The sequence below is a fragment of the Dreissena polymorpha genome, chromosome 7 (assembly GCF_020536995.1).
Source record: "Dreissena polymorpha isolate Duluth1 chromosome 7, UMN_Dpol_1.0, whole genome shotgun sequence".
Taxonomy (NCBI): Eukaryota; Metazoa; Mollusca; class Bivalvia; order Myida; family Dreissenidae; genus Dreissena; species Dreissena polymorpha.
The window spans coordinates 18,732,825-18,750,551 of NC_068361.1; the positions used below are offsets into that span (position 1 = coordinate 18,732,825).

At 34.4% G+C, this 17,727-nt stretch overlaps 4 protein-coding genes across 10 annotated transcripts in view; 2 read left to right on the forward strand and 2 right to left on the reverse strand.

The window, feature by feature from the left end:
• The window catches only part of LOC127837785 (uncharacterized), a 605,533-nt gene that overhangs the window by 256,643 nt on the left and 331,163 nt on the right, over nucleotides 1-17,727 (forward strand). The gene's annotated exons all lie outside the window — the stretch shown is intronic.
• Nucleotides 1-17,727, reverse strand: part of LOC127837806 (solute carrier family 49 member 4 homolog) — a 583,680-nt gene that overhangs the window by 222,087 nt on the left and 343,866 nt on the right. The window lies entirely within an intron of this gene.
• Nucleotides 1-17,727, forward strand: part of LOC127837799 (G-protein-signaling modulator 2-like) — a 616,832-nt gene that overhangs the window by 201,683 nt on the left and 397,422 nt on the right. The window lies entirely within an intron of this gene.
• On the reverse strand, nucleotides 1,950-9,820 carry LOC127837793 (carbohydrate sulfotransferase 9-like). 2 transcript variants are annotated; one of them, XM_052365182.1, is made up of 4 exons: nucleotides 9,727-9,820; nucleotides 4,579-4,697; nucleotides 3,152-4,206; nucleotides 1,950-2,725 (listed from the first exon to the last, which is right to left on the reverse strand). In XM_052365182.1, exons 2-4 carry the CDS (start codon nucleotides 4,694-4,696, stop codon nucleotides 2,459-2,461), a joined length of 1,440 nt encoding a protein of 479 aa, XP_052221142.1. In that variant the 5' UTR covers nucleotide 4,697; nucleotides 9,727-9,820; the 3' UTR covers nucleotides 1,950-2,458. The 2 variants fall into 2 exon arrangements, with proteins under 2 accessions (XP_052221142.1, XP_052221143.1); XM_052365183.1 differs by lacking the exon at nucleotides 9,727-9,820 and adding an exon at nucleotides 5,601-5,675 and having other exon boundaries at nucleotides 3,152-4,246.

The window sequence follows — 17,727 nt, forward strand, 5'->3', positions numbered from 1 at the left end:
GAAAGTGTCGTACGTGATTAGCCTGTGCGGACTGCAGCGTCATGCGATAATGGGTCTTCAGCCATATACAGCCAACGTAGCTGCAGGCCAGCCTGTGGATTTGAAATGTAGTCAGGAGCTACGCTGACTGTTAAGGAGCCCACGAATTGTTGTGTGACTTAAAAGCGATAGCTCGCGATTAGCAAGCGGTAGGTTGCGCGATTGTTCACGCTAGTATTTAGCTATACTGGCCGCATATGGCATACAACCTATTTTCGCACGTCATATGATATGTTACATAATATAAGCAATGAGAACACTTCAATTGAACAGCTGGACCCACTGTATTTTCTCAGAGATTAGCAGAGATTATCAACCATTTTTAGCCAATCGATTTTGTTTTCTCTCGTGTACATTTACGGCTTTACACCAAAAACATATGACAGATCGGTTCATTTATAAATATAAACATGTATCACAGTGAATGCATAAAAACACGACAAAGTGTTTTTTGAAATTTTGTTTTAAGGTAGTTTTGTTTTGGTCTGTATTTGTCCTTTGCCTACCGTTTACACAACACAAGATTATGTATGCGTCTTGATGGAAATTGCTGCAAATTCAGAACACAATTCAGTGAATCGATAACTACACATTAAAACATATGGGTCGTGCTCTGTGAAAAGGGGGTTTAATGCATGTGCATAAAGGGTTGTACCAGGTAAGCTTGTGCAGTCCGAAAGGCTAATCAGGGACGACACTTTCCGCTTAAACTTGATTTGTTCTAAGAAGAGACTATCTTTAAACGAAAAATACAATGAAAGCGGAAAGTGTAGTCCCTGATTTGCCTGTGCGGACTGCAGAGGCTTATCTGGGACGATACTTAACGCATATGCATTAAACCCCATTTTCACAGAGCACGGCTCATATAGTAGCGACAACTTTAATACCTGATAATGACGTGTTCTTTTACTAACTCTTTGTTTCATGTAGCTTGTAACTGACATTACACTATGACTGACTGAAATGCGGCAATAATGTACTTTAATTCTTACTAGTTATCTCTAAGATCAGACACACCGCCTCGCAAACTGTTAATAAACCTACCGGTACATTAATCAATAAGCCACGAACCATCGTAATCATATCATAAATAGAGGCATGCCGACGACAACCGGTCTCGGCATATTAACCCAAAAATACCCATTAACATAAAAGCAAACCGCCCCTAATTCATTTGCAATTACCGTAGCAAATAATACGTTTGGCACTTCAAACGTTCCATTCATCTACAAAAGTGCACACTCAATTCTTCTTGTCAGCGAGTATTGACCGAAATCAATGTTCCAATTGAGGACGCATTCCGTTGCATATATATATATATATATATATTCCTTATACGAGTAATAGTTTACCGCGTGAAAAACACAATTCAGTAAATCGATAACGACACCTTACAACATATAAGCAGTGAAAAGGGGGTTTAATGCATGTGCGTAAAATGTTGTCCCAGATAAGCCTGTGCAGTCCGCACAGGCTAATCAGAGACGACACTCTCCGCTTTAACTGGCTTTTTGCTAGAAAGGAACTATGTTTAAACTAAAAATTTAATGAAAGCGGAAAGTGTCGTCCCTGATTTGCCTGTGTGGATTGCACAGGCTTATCTGGGACGACACTTAACGCACATGCATTTAGCCACATTTTCATAGAGCACGGCTCATATAGTTGCGACAACTGTAACGCCGTAATATGATTTCAGCTCATGCAATGTAATTTAACTCAATGCAACATTGGAAACGTTACAATCCATCATTTGACTCAATGCAACATTGGACACGTTACACTCAATCATTTGACTCAATGCAACATTTGACACGTTACACTGCTTCACTATCATTTTGATTAAATGTTTTTATCGGGACACGCAACGACAGCTGTCTGAATAACAAAAGAACGTCATAAAGTATAGAGGACAATTTAAAAACTTTTTAAAACAACAAAACAAAAATGCACTAACGATGAATGAAAATACAAAAATAAATTGTCTTTTAAAGTAACCATAGATAATTTGTGTTACTGTTGCTAAATCAGGTGGGTCTATCACACAAAGTGAGTCCCGGGCATTTATTTCAGTAAATGCCTATTATGCAGTACACGTGTATTCCTAAAGGATTGAATACAAATAATACTATATTATGTAACAATTACTAAATTTGGTTTTGCGTTGCTTTATAATTTATCTCTTCAAACAAAATGCGTTTCCAGCTGAACTAATATTTATGAACATGAAAACAATAGCAAAGATTCTGGTACTATGTTGAAATCTACATATATACACGATTTAACGATTCAGCCAAGAGGTTAAATTATATGAATATAAAGAGAACAAACATGAACGTTAAGCCTGTTTGTTGACATATGTTGACTCAAACAGTTAAGAAACGATCAAATAACCTTTTTTTATCGCAAAGAAACTTTCATTTTATCTCTCATTTGGTGGAATATTAGAATAACCGTATATTGAAAAGTCCACACTGTACAAGTCTTTGATCACATCAACAACATCTTTGCTGACACCATCATACGCTTTTCGAAACGCATTTTCTCGTTGAATTTTACGTTCTTCCGACGACAAAGTATACTTGAATATTTCCGCTAAAATTATATCGGACACTAGTGACGGATCTGAGCTGTTCCGAATGGACTCGAACGTACCTTGCGGATATCCTCGGTCTTCGCGAATAAAGCCCTGTAGGTCACAATATACTACATATTTTCACTGTATAATTCAATGTAAAAGCGACAACTTGAAGAGAAAATAAATGCACTAATTTTCACATGGGCAATCTTATACCAACAAGTTTTCTTGACGAGCAATCTGAGCTGATTCGAAAAAAAGATGTTATTTACAAAGCAAAAAAGGAATTGACATACATCAAAATCGACTGTTTTACCAACATTTTTCGGCTGTTTTCTATTGGACTGTAACCTGTTTCCGAGCAATATTTTGATAAAGCCCGTAATTCTATCATTTTTAGGTGATTACCTAATGAACAGCTATGCTAACCTTATCAATACCTTCATAATATAAAACCAGAACAACTGTCTGAATTGTACAGTATGCCTTCGAGTAAAACATGATGATTTTCTAAACGATTATTTAGTATTATTTAACCTGAATCTGAAAAGAGCGCCATATCCTTCGAGTGACCTCCAGCCATGGCATACACCGGCTAATCTCGGCCCCAGAACTCCGCTCTAGAATTGTAGCTACAATTCCCGGCAAGGATGACTGGATCCGCTTGCCTTCCAGCGTATGCATGATGAAGTTGTATTTTTCTGACGATACGTTCAGCTTCTTTAATAAGACGCCGATATCGTTTGCAAATGTTTCTTGTTTTGCAATGTACTGAGCGTTAACCTCGCAAGATCCGCAAATAGAATAAATCGGTGCCCAGTGTCTATCTAAAGATTTGCCTGCTTTCGCTTCGTTCAAAATCCATTGCAGAAATTCTTGAAAAGAAACATCAGTTGCCCACAGTGATTTGTTTCGAATGCTTAGAACATCGTAGTTTGTGTTTATTATAATGGGCAAGTATGATTTGTCGATGAAAGCCGAGTAAAGCCGAGAATATGGGTCCCGTGTTGGGAGAATTATTGGAACTTTGGCACTCTTAAGGTACGTGAATGAGGAAGAAAAAGAGTAACGACCAGCGTGTAGAAAACTGCGTTTCTTTTCTAAAAGTTTCTTGCCAAAATCGACTCCATTGTCAAGAGTTGTCAATAACAATGTCCAAAAAGTAGACCCAACTTTTGGCACTTTGCAATATCCGATATTGTAAACCATAGAATGAAAAAAACGTCCGCGTTCCGTTCCCTTATAAGTTGCGTTGAGTAAAACGTCCTTGAAGCACGTTGTGTTTAAATGCCTTGACCTCTGTTCCAGTTCATTTAATTGACTTACCACAGAAGAGTCCTTGCTAATAAGAACACTGTCTTCTGAGTTTGTGTGGGAAAAATCATCCGGCGCGCCGCCAGATGCGGTTGGGGTTGGAGTCGGTGGCCTCGTGTTCTGAAATATGGCTGGTTGCGGCGCTGGCTGAAAAGGCCATGGAGGTAGCGAAGCGCCGAGCGTCGGAAGTAGCAAAGACAGAGAAACGGGCGTCGACATAGTCCAAGTGTCATTTCCCGGTAGACTGTCATTATGCTGGTGCAAGTCTCTCGCAACAGCTGAAGAAAACAACACTCTTATTTCGCTCCAGTAGCAAAACTGAATGTTGAAAGTAAAACATGCACGTTCTTTTTTTAAATGACGAGGAAAAACCCGACCACAATCTGAACTGAAAATAGTTGCACCGATAAGAGAACATTTACTTAAGGGTCAGCATAGCTAAGAGATAGCGTTCCATGAAGTGAACCCTCAGTTTTAAATATTCTAACGCAATGCAAAAATAAGTTCCAAAACATTAACGGTTCTCGCACGGAATCAACTTAATTTTAAAACCAAATCACAGTAAGCCGGGACCTTTATTCTATACATAAATACAAACTGTTTGCAATTAGGTATACATTACAGTGATACATATAATTTGTTATAATGACCCGGGGTAAAATAGAACGACATCTGTCTACCGAAAATGACGTAGAAGACCACCAGTAACAACGCACCCCCAGTCGACAGCGATTTCAAATACGGACGCACAACTCTTAGGATTCCCATTCTGTAAAGCAAACATCACATATTGATTATTGCTTTCGTCCTTGGGGTTGAATTCTGGCACAAAGCGTTGGCATTTACCACATGATAAAACATTACGACTTATGTATACATTTCTCAAATATCAGTGATTATATGTTGGTATTTAATATGTATGTGTGTGTATGTGTGTGTGTGTTTATTAATTTCGACGGACAACAGTAAAATGGTTCCAATTATAACTGCTATAGTGCTACAACCAGCGATTGCGTGACCCACAAATATTAATTGATGTCATTTGGATTTTTGTTTTTTAAATCGTGAGCAGATTAAGCAAATACACGACCTGAGCTAATTTCTTATGTAGAATTTAAAATCGATATATTTCGAAACTAAACATCTTCTGTTTGAATGTTTGTACGAACGAACATTTGAAGCTATGTACATAGGTTTCAAACCGTCTCTCGAGCATAATGTTTGAAGTCAAATATATTGTATATTGATATTGTATAATCACACTAATTATGATATTTTGCATAACGTCTTTGTAGATGCTTTATTTATGGTTAAATGATTTATAAAAACATACTAAAAAATAAAAGTTCTTTAATCAAGTATAGGGAGAAGTACCAGTTTATTTATACATGTGTTAACTTTAAAATTCCTTATGAAGGCAAAGTATTCTCTGACAGAAAAAAATGAAAAGATTGATGAGGAATGAAAATGTGTTTAGTAAAAGTTTCATATTAAACGAACTGCGAACATTAATTGGGAATATCAATTTTTTGTATAGTATAATAAAAAATGAATGTAATATTTTCAGCTTCTTTTAAATTTCTTTCACAATTTTGACCAAGTAGATTTAACGTACACTATTTATCGTACAATATGTGAAGATTTAGAATTGTGGAAAAAAGACCTAACGAACCTTAATATCCGACGATATTCCTCTCTAAACGCAGCGACAAATGCTGCAGTGACAAACTCAGAGATTTGTAACAATATCAAACGGTAGTGAAGAAAAATACACCAGTGTATTCAATAATAGTATAACAAGCTGTTCAACAGATGTGAACTAGAATGAAAAACTGTCGTTCATTTACATTTAAACACACATGCACAGAATAATTTAACGCTTCTAATATGACTAATCAACACATTTTTCAATACCTATGGACACTTTATAATCTAGGGTTCGAACGTATTTTATTGGGCATATTTGCGTATTTATCTATGCACGTAGAACAGTGTTCGACACTAACGGGAGTCCGGTGGTCCGAGACTCCTGGAAATGAGGCTCGGACTCCTTGTTTTTGTTTCAAAGATGTCCGTCGGACCCCTTCAAAATCATCTTTGAATTATAAAAAAAATCCCTTCGTTTCGCAAAATCAAAAGGTCTGTTTAAAAAATATCTTACTCAGAAATAGTCATTGTCGAACACTGTCTATAAAAACCTTAAGTTGCATTTTTATTGTCACGTTAAAATTGAAATAATTTAATACTCACCCTCACATACTGCATAAGAAAGTTTTTAATACCAAGTCATAACCGCACACTTTAACCACTGTTTGAGAACTGTAAGAGTTCCTCTTAACAAAGAAGATTATAGACAGCTGGTCTATTGATAGTGATCAGTATCATACAAAACCAGAACAATAACATCATTGTGACTATGCACTTGAACAGTATTTTTCTTTATCCCACGAAAACTCCTGTCTGGTCTACACGTTTGTCTTCAGAAGATGCATTGTTTATACATATAATTGTATTATAATAATGAAACAATTTTTATTGTCAATTGTATAGTTTATGTAAGCAAAAAAATAAAATTTCATTTACCAGTTTTAGTGAAACGACTTGAAACGCAAAGAACCCCAGTCTGTTAACAATATTTTTAAATAAAAACCCTGTTCACAGTGCTCTGTCATATCTTACACAGATGCACCTAGCAAGAGTCTAGATCTAGATCTAATGAGCACAACTTACTTACAGTGAGCTTTTGTTATTACATTTTGCACATTTTTAATAATCGTTCCTACATGGTCCTATATCAATATATACATTGTGAACACTAGAGGTTATATTTATTTCCAATATATGAGAAACTTTGTCGGAAGATTTGTCGAAATTACAATTGGGTAAATTACAAAACTGCATTTAAAAACTTGGTTACCATGTCAAATTAAATGACAAATTTCTTAGCATTCCCGAAGTTTAACAAATCCTCATGAAATTTGCTACGAACGCTTTTTAAATGGTATAAACAATCAGAACAATAGTGCTCATGCTATTCCAACTGAATACGAAATTGATTCTATCCATCCGTTCCAAAATACGACTTAAGGTGAAAGTAGTTTAGGGAGGGATTATTTAGGTGTCACTCTTGTTAATCGTTCGGTTTGTCCGAAGTGTTTTAATGTTTTTTTTTAATAATACCCTGGGGTGAAAATTTGCCCGTCTCTGAGGGTTACATGCTTTATATGTTTGGAGAAAAAATTATGTCTTCTCTGAAACCGCAAGGCCAAGAAGTTTGGTTTTTAGCAGGTATCATTTTATTGTGGTCCTCTACCAAGTTTTTTTTAAATATCGTCCCTCGGGTAAAAACTGGCCACGCCAAATGATGAAGACATATTTTAAGACTTGCATATTAAAAAAGTTTTCTTCTAAAAAAAGTTAGGACAGGGATTTATTTTTTGTTTTACATCATATACTGGTCCTGTAACAACTTTGTTAAAATCTTCCCTTTTGTAAAACGGTCCCAATGCACTAAAGATGGGAACGACTGTGAATCAGTTGTGCGTAAAGAACCCTATGTCACTATCAATCAATAAATTCAAGTGCTTTGTGACGGTTAGTTGGCTTTGTTACATATTATGTTAACTATTATAGGAATAAAGCAATGGACTGTTACAACAATTTCCGAGGCTCAACAAGCAAGCATATATAAATGCATTATAGAAAATCATATTTTTTTTAATTACAATAATAAGCTTAAATATTACTGGAATGTGTAAAATGATTTTGCAATCTGAGATAACAAATGACAACAAAGATTTAACAGCAGTCACGTTGAACTTTTCGATCTGAAACCAAACGACAAAGAGGATTGAATAATTTATGGTTAAGATGTGTCGTTAATAAAAAAATCGGTATAAAAAGTGTCATAATGTTTGGACTTCCTGAAGTATGATAGGACTCCAAAATTTCAGAAAAAAGGAGTCCAAAAAAATCCTTACTCAGAATAGTAAGTGTCGAACACTGCTCACACATCGACAAAGTTTCATTGATGTTTATTTTGCTCCTTAAAGTGGGACTGCATGATGTTTATATGTGTTAAATTGTAATATATTGATAAAAATATGTTATAATAACACAAAATTGGCAAGAAAAATTATACATTGAAGACGAATTTCATAAAATGCAGCAAAGACATTTAAGCGCACCGAGCCGATTGTGACGAAGATATTTCGTACATATTTTCCTACAATAACCGAAGCATATGTCATTTTATTAGGATCGGAGTAAGTGTTCGTGTGTCGTATGAATAGATTTCGTTGCAGGAAATTAAAATGATCCGTAAAACTAAATTTAGATTCACGTCGTACATGAATGATATACATGCTGGCGAATTGACTGTACAGACATTTTCGATTTCATAATTAAATATCTGGTTTATTTCGCATTTTTTAGACACATGACCTTAACTTTAATTTATATTGAAATATATGTATAATAAGATTTTTACACATTTTATATTAATTCATAAATATTTGACAAAATTGTGCAGTCCCGCTTTAAATGTTAATACAAACACTTTCCAAGGTCCAGTAATATTACAATGTATAATCATCAAGATACTTGCAAAACCGTTAACGGGCTTCACCCGTGACAATTAGAAATTGTGAAACAACATCCCAGCTTGTGTAGTGTGTACTGGCTTACTTTTACACAAAAATACCCATTAAACAACAAACGCTAGTATGTACTATAAGGAAAGATGCGTAACTTAGTCATGAAACGTACAGCTATTACACTATGCATGTATATTTTTAAATTACATATATGCCTGGGGCTTTTATTGTCAATATAAATATGAATATATGTCTGGATATATAACACAATTAATTAACCATACGACCACGCCATTAATCCGTTGTTTTTATAAACATAAGGCTAAACCATGAAATTGATATTTTTGTTAATAATGATTTTCTCAAATTTTTATTCGATCAGGTTATAACGTAACAGTATGCAACACTTGTATAGTGCTAATTTTGTTTTAAATTTGCTCAATTTTAAATTTGTGTACATTGTTGTGTGAGAATATTTCATACGAAAAAGCATTAACCATGCAACCATGCCCCTCTGACACGTCTTGCCTTCTTGCGGGTTTGATTTACCAGTGCTCGGAAAATATGTACGTATCTGGAATCATTTGTTGCGTGCGTAATACAGCTACTGATCAATCATTAAATAAGCCACATGAATGTATTTGAACACAAACTCGTACCGTACTTGTTACACATCCGTTACACAGAATCACCGTAAACATAAGTAAATTTTATTGTGTCACCAAAATTACCCCCTCAAAATTTTATACAGGTCCGTGAATAATTGTAAGTGTAAAGACACAACCTTCAACAATTTGTAGCATACGGAACTTGGCATTTAGATGACATTGTTGGAACCCGATGACATCACTGCATGAATACGTCATCAAAGCTATTGGTTGCCAAACATATTACTGAGTAATCAAGAATGGGTACCGGTACTAATGTATGTAATGTCACATTAAGATTTACTGTTGAATGAATTTAAAATAAAGTAAATAATTATAGATTGTCATTTTGTGACCTTTTAACAGTGATGCTGCTCACGTGAAGATAATTAATCGAATCCTGGATTAATTTGAATGAAATCATTGGAAAATATTAAACTACGATTCTTTTGCTTATATACTGGTCGTACGGCATATCGGTGTATTCAGGTTTTGTCTTCAAATAAAAAAATAATGTAATAAATGAAATAAAACTCATTCGTTTGTTGTTAATTACCCTTTTTGTGTTGAAATTAAGTTTCACTATGATATGATTTGAATGTGTATCTTCGTTATTGGCTGCGTCCTAGTACGGTCGGAGGCCATTTTGTTTGTTATGAAGAGTACTGCGTATCGGCATTCTAAACATAGATGGTGACGTCACTACGTTATTGTCACCTCTATACTTAGACGCATCACGCACCTCCATTTGGAGGCATTTATGACTACGACACAAAGAAGTCCGCCGATGAATGAAGAATTTGCTTTATAAGTAAACATTCATGTTATAATTTAAAAGTAGAGTATTATTTTGTTCAATATTACGGTCTTATGTAAGTATCAATTATAATTTTCGTTAGTTTTCAACAATTTCGCTCTTTATTCATGTTTTTTTTAAACAGAACTTTCACTTTCGGTTGTATAACAACATGTTTCCTTTATTGACGAAAGTTTGCAATGAAATAGCGTTTTCAAAACCGCTTAAAAAGTTTCAGAAGGTGTGTCTGATGCATGTTTTGAAAAGACACAATGTCACAGCTATTTTGCCGACTTGTATGGGAACAATTTGATATTTCAAGTGGCTCCATTTGCATTGCAAGAGAAGTTCAAATTGACTTGTTCAGTTTGTTAAATTTTGACACCCTTAATATATATGTTTTTATAAGTGCCTGATAGATTTCTTTCTTTAAATAATTGAAATCATTGAAAAATTTAGTAAAAGCACAGCATTGATGTTCTATGATGGTCATTTTTAGTGGAATAGTATGTTACAATAAAACAATTATAACTATTGTATTAATGAATTTAGATTAGGTGTCATTTTTAAATGGGATAGTAATTCATTATATGAGATTAGCACATTATGTAGTTGAAAAATAAATAACACATTAATGACTTACCATAGTGAAATAAAGTAGCATATAATATGTTGCAGGTCATAAAATGTAAAACTGAAGTTCAAACTCAGAAGAAGCTTTACAAATATTTTACACTGACAACACTGTTGATTTTCCAAAAAAAAAATCCTTCCTATCTTCCTGCCCTAGTTTTTTGGGGAAAATTTAAATATTATTAATATCATTGAGTTAAATTATTAAAATTTCAATATGTTTTTATTACATTAGCTAATTATAGTATTATATTATTAATAATGAAATACTTTGCAAGGAAAGTCCAATTCTGTTTTAATTAGTCTTAATTTGCTACCAGTAAAATTGAAAATATCAGTGACATCCAATAATTGGATTATATGCGTGTGAATGCATATGTTTTTTTGACAGTTACATAGAACCCTATTTAATTGTATAACAACAAATAACTATAGTTCCACAACCCAGCCCAAGTTTACACAAACTGAATTAATTCATCAATTGATCCTATTTAATTATATTAAAAACAACATGGTAAGATTTTGAGAATATCCCATGTATTCCTCTAGTATTCCTTTAGTACACCCATGGTTGGCACCAATCGACCGCCCCCGGTTTTAACCGGCGGTTATTACCGGTTAAAACCGCCCCGGTCAATACTCCCAAATTTGTCATTACTGGTCAATACTGGTCGATTGAACTTTACCCCCAATTTTGATTAATATTCCATGCTTAATTAACAATATTGATAATATAAATTAAACAGACATGTTGCCAATAATGTCTTAAGCTATTAATACCCACTTTTTTATACCTGTTCATGCAAATAAGTCAATGTTGGTCAACTTGATTTTTCTGGTTGATTGATTTTTTTTTCAATTCTAATGAATCATAAATGCTCAGAAAATTCTGTGCTTGATTCAACACGAACCTGTCAATTACTGTGTATTTGTTGTTCCTCATGCCCCACTGTCCCCAGTCTTCTCACAGTCTTCTCACCTATACAGGTAAGGGCATCCAAAACTGATAATAGGGCCTTAAATGGCACCTTCTTGACACAACCCTTACTTGTCATGTATTCTTGCCTGGATTTCTTTAAGTACTTTTTAAACAAAATAGTGAAAAAATATTTTAATTTCCATTGATATAAAAATTTAAAAAACAACATAATTAGAAATAATTATTAAAAAGAAGGAGGGTAGACCCACAATTGGTAAACATTATTTGTTGGCAAAATCAAGACCTTTGATTGCTTATTCATTTGAAGACCAATTGAACTTTAAAATATGAAAACCCTCTTAATACAGAAAGGAGACAAGTTAGAAGTAACTATTCAATTAATAGCAAGTTATCTCCTTTTGTGTGAGTGAAATGAAATAGCCTAAGGGCAGATTTGCTTCATTGTCACTTTCAGAGACATAACACTGCATGCATATTATTACCAATTAAGGCTTAGGGGCCAGATTTATGACCCTAGTTCTGTTTGTCATTCTGCCTATCAAATAGATATATCAATAGATCAGTGAAATGATTTATTTTTGTTGTTTTTAGGGAAGCCTCAAACAAATTTTACCAATTAAATAGATCTAATTAGAATTGTTTTTATAAGTACCTGCTTTTTTTTTCATTTATTGAGATCCTTGAAAAATTGAGTAAAAACACAGCTTTGATGTTCTTTGATGGTCATTTAAAGTGGTATAGTTGTGATTTTTAATGAAGAATAATAACTATATCCAAGTTTTAACTGAAACACAAATTATTTTGACTAAATAAATATCATATTGGGATATTTATTTTGAGACAAGTAAATAAAATTGTTATGTAACATTTAAATTATAATGTCCCAATACAGCTAGTATGAACATTTTACATTGATTTGTAGTACTCAGGTGTTACCTCTCAAAAATATTCTTTAAAAATTAAAGGAAACTCAACGATGAAAATATTTTCAAAACCAGGCAAATAATAGGAAAGTTATGTTTTCACTAATATTAAGTAACAACACACACCTACCATTGAACAATATATCAGGCACTTATGGTGCAATATACAAGCGTTAATTGGATTAGCAAGTGTATATAACAAGATAACAGCTATTGTATGAAGGGGTACTTATGGTGCAATATACAGGCCCATTAATCAGCATTGATGAGATTAGGTGACATCTTTGAAGGGGGATAGTCATTCATAAGATGAGATTAGTACATTATCATACAAAACATTTTTATATAGTTTATCACTGTTTTAATTATTATTAATAAATTGCTTTGAAGTTACCTTTTTTAATTCATAAAGTTATTAATTTTCCTTAAATTCCACAAATTCATTTAATAAAAACGGGTAATTGTGTTTTGTGTTTCTTATATCAATAAGTTTTTATTACATTTGCTAATAAATTATATTATTAATAATGAAATAATGTGCAAGGAAAGTTCAATTCTGTTTTAATTAGTCTAAATGAGTTATTAGTAAAAAATAAAATATCAGCGACGTCCAATAATTTGATAATAAGCATATGAATGCATGAAAAAAATGTTGACAGTTACAAAGTAAATATTTATTTATCATATTTAACTGTTACAAGGAAAACAGTTTCAAATTAATTTAAATTTTATTTTACCATTTTTCAATTCACCAATTGACCATTTTTAATTGGATAAAAAACAACAAACACTACATTAACACAACCCTGCCCAGGTTCACTCAAACTGAAATAAGGTGTCAATTGTGTATTCAAAACGGGTCTTGATTACACATTATTCTTGGTTGCATTTGTGTTGAGCAACATGTATATGATACTCAGTAAGATTTTGAGGACATTCCATGTATTCCACTAGTACACCAACATGCACTTACTTATGATTTACATGCAATCATTACACAGTTAAACCCTCCAAAAAACAATTCTAAAACCAAAAAAACATACAAGCTGCTTCATAGATATTAAAACTTAATTAAAGACTTCATAAACAAAATAATAATTTTGATAATAAACAAAGAATAAACTTCAGCCGAACAATTATAAATTTATTGGGGGAGGGGGGGGGAAACATCTGCACTAAAACTAAAATGGGGGGGGGACGTCTGGGGATGAAACGTCTTATGGGGGAAACGTCTTGGAGGGGGAAATGACCGGAAACCATTCCCAAAATGGTGAAAAAAAACACTGGCATATAAATTAAATGGAAAACATACAATATTATGTCAAGAAAAATAAAGCTGTAAAAATCTCACCTGCTTGTCTTTGATGTTGCAATTGGCACATTCAGCATTTTCAGTATCTACTAAATAAATATATGAAAGTGCCAAATGTCCAAGATACCATGACATCTTCCTCAAAATGTTAGATCCTTCGAACTGCATTTTATTTTATCCCTGACTAATCCTCTCACACATTAGGCCTACATGTAAGATTCCTTGTAATGTTCACATCGTTTATTTTAAATCGTTTACGTTCTCAAATTACAGCAGGTATTTAATTATAAATATTTATTTATGATTTAGATTTATTAACTATTTCGAAGATACAGTCTTGCAACATGTTTAGTTAGTCTAAGTTACGTGTTTAGTGATTCTTACAAACAATAGACTGACATGAAAAGTGGCTCCTTTTGAAGCACAAACTGCATCCAACTATATATTACAGCTGGCCCGGTTTGATTGGGCCTGTTTTTGATAATAATTAATTACCATTTTTTACTTCCGTGTTTATTATGTTTACCAACGCCATGATGGAAAAAAGTCCGTTTCCCACAATGCTTAGCGCGCATTCACACAGGTCAGTAAAGACCGGTGTGACACAATGGCGTATCGGTGTATTCACGGTTAGCTCCCTTTTAGATTAGATAAGAGTGATAGTTTGTTGAACAAAATACATACACTTTGACCTTTTATTTCATGAATTTGCATATTTTAATGTAAATTCATGAAAATATATGTGTATTATATAAACGTAACAACTACTTTAATCATGAATACACATTTCAACAACAATTTAACAACAATTTTTAAATTTCTAGTTTCCAAGTTTTAACAATGTTATATTGGTTTATGTCTCACAGTGGGGGCAAAGAAAAATGCCCCCTCTTCGCACAAACTTTACTGATGTGCAATATTTGAAACGAGTGCGATGTTCACACTTGCTGCACAATCCCCATTGGATAAATTCAAGCTGATAGGTTGACCTTTCTGGCGCTCGACATCTGCACACGCAAAAAGGTCTACTTCTGACAAACCTTCACAAGCACTCTCACTTTCCGTTTCCTCCATGTAATCCTTGTGATTTGTACCAGACGTACATGGTAAGGGTGACAAAACTCGGCGTGGAATTTGAGTTCCCTTTGTAGGTCTTCCGGGAGTATCATCTGAAGTCATGAACTTTTGTTTTGTTGGGGCCATGATGTTAACGTGGATTGACGGAGGATGTTTCCTTTTTTCTCAGACTTTGTTGATGCATTGTTTTTACATTCCAAAAAGTTTCCATGTTCAGCTGTTGACAGATTTTCTTTATATATAAAAAAGAAGGTGCAAATGAACTCAACAATCCTTTGTGCTCTATGTTTAACAACTCTTTTGAATCTGGTGATATACCCGAAGACTGGAAACTTGCTCATATAACTACACTATATAAGAACAAAGGAGACAACACAAAGAAAATGAACTAACTACAGACCAATTTCGTTAACGTATATACCCTGTATATTGTGTGAAAAATCAATTCAGGACGTAGTAATGAAACATATGGAGGAAAATGACCTTTTTAGTCCACTACAGTACGGAATCCGAAGTAAACGCAGTTGCGTACTACAATTATTGGACGTAGAGGATTTATATAGATTTCTTGATAGTGGCAAACAAATTGACATAATCTATTTGGATACTCAAAAAGCATTCAATAGTGTTCCGCATAGGCGTTTGATCAAGAAGCTCGAATCTTACGGCATACGGGGAGAAGTGTTAAAATTGATTGAGAATTTCTTATCGGACGGGAACAGCGTGTAGTTCTCAATGGCGAAGCATCTGACTGACAAAACGTTACTTCCGACATTCCCAGGCGACAGTGCTTGGACCAGTTTTGTGTGTAATATATATGAATGATTTACCCGACCAAGTTATCAACCTATTAAAATGTTTGCCGACGCCACGAAGATTTATGCTGCAGTTGATTCAGTAAAAGACCAAATTTCTTTACAAGAAGATCTCTACAATCTATGTGAATGAAGTAATGACTGGTTAATGAAATTTAATATAACAAAGTATAAATGCATCCAGTAGGGAAACGTGAATCATCACTTTAACTACAAAATGAACGACAACAATAACACTGCATTTGAACTAGCTTTTGAAAGTGAAAAATGCGATTTAGGGATACTGTTTCAACAAAACCTGAAATTCGATACACACATCACAACCAAATCCAACAATGTAAATCGCTTGCTTGCAATGATTAAACAAACATTTACATTATTGGACAAAGATTTATTTCGGTGTATATACAATATAAAGAAGTGAAACTCCAGCTGCTGGAGCAGTATTTAATTCTTATTAAAACAATTCATAAATTCGCTCAATATTGGACTACGGTTCACCAGTATGGAACCCAACATCAAAGAAAATGAGCGAAGTCTTAGAAAATGTTCAAAGACGTAGCACGAAAATAGTTCCAGGCTTACGACTTCTGTCATATGAAGAAAGGGTTAAAACTGTTAAACCTACCAACCCTATATTACAGACGAAAACGTTTTGACATTATTCAGCACTTGAAAAAATCGTACATGGATACGAATAGGTGGACATTGAAAAACTCTTATCTTCAAACGATAACATCACCAGAGTTCATATATATATCAGATTGTTAAAGGTCAGTGAATAAATCGCTCCGTTAAACTCGTGCTCAAACCGGTGTATAAATGACTGGAACATATTGCCAGAAGATATTGTTCTGATGACTCCATTAACATATTTTAAAAAGTAAACTCGATAAATTGTGGTATCCGGAAAGATTCTCTCTGGAAGAAGTTTATAAAGTCCCGGAAGCGTATCAGAAAACTGATGTATACATGAGGGATCATAACAAGCAAGGTGACATTAGACTGTGTGTGTGGGAGAACAACAAACACAATGTTATTTTGGTTTACCCCATTCAGCCAGTGTAAGTTTCATGTGGGACTTATGCCCATAAAAGAGAATCATCACAGGTTCCGGACCATTGCATGGCACATGCTGCTTAAAATGATTTTTCCGGTAGTGCAGGCACACATCAGAGTTAGACCAGCCAGATTCCGTTACCGTCCCCAGCGGACCCCGGGCTGTAGCCATCCAAGAGGTCATCTCTCCGACGTTGACCTGGGAATATGTAGAATGGCGGTAAGCTTACTCCTGCAGCACTGCCACCAGCTATTATGGTGACATTTTTAGCTCTGGTTGACGTACTGAGTTAACGTTTTGTCCTTTCCAGGGTTTGTGTTTCATAATCAAGACGGTTCTTCAATGTTCCACATATATTGAGGACTATCACTGCTGTTATTTGCTTCAAGGACTTTATTCAGCTCAGAAAAATAAGATTATTTCATTCAGCTGAAGTGAATTTCGTCCTGGCCATGGACAGTGTTTGGGTCAGAATGATACATGGGTTGCATAATTTAAACGCATTGTTCCATGAAGGCGAAAATTCAAGATCAGTTGTTTTGTAACTTCTCAAGGCTTATCCCTTATGGCAAAGTCAGTGACCAGTCTCAGAAACTCTCGCATAGAATAGCCGTACCCTATCTTGCTAATGTAATCCACATAACTAACCAGTTGGGCCTCCTCCGCTTTATTATCCCCCGCCATCGGCGGAGGGATTTTGTTTTGGCGTTATCCGTCCGTCCGTCTTTCCGTCCGTCCGGAGCCATATCTTGGAAGTTCTTTGGCGGATTTCATTGAAACTTGGTATGAGTATATAAAAATATATATGGATAAGGGGATGATGCTCGCCAAATGGCATTCTACACCATCTGTTAATAACAGAGTTATGGCCCTTTGTATCTTGAAAAAATGGTTTTTGATTGTTAAATATAACATTTTTTGTCTAGAAGCATATTGGCGGGGAATATCAATTCAACGAATTTTGCTTGTTTTATAGAGGCCCTAAGTCACAATACACATAA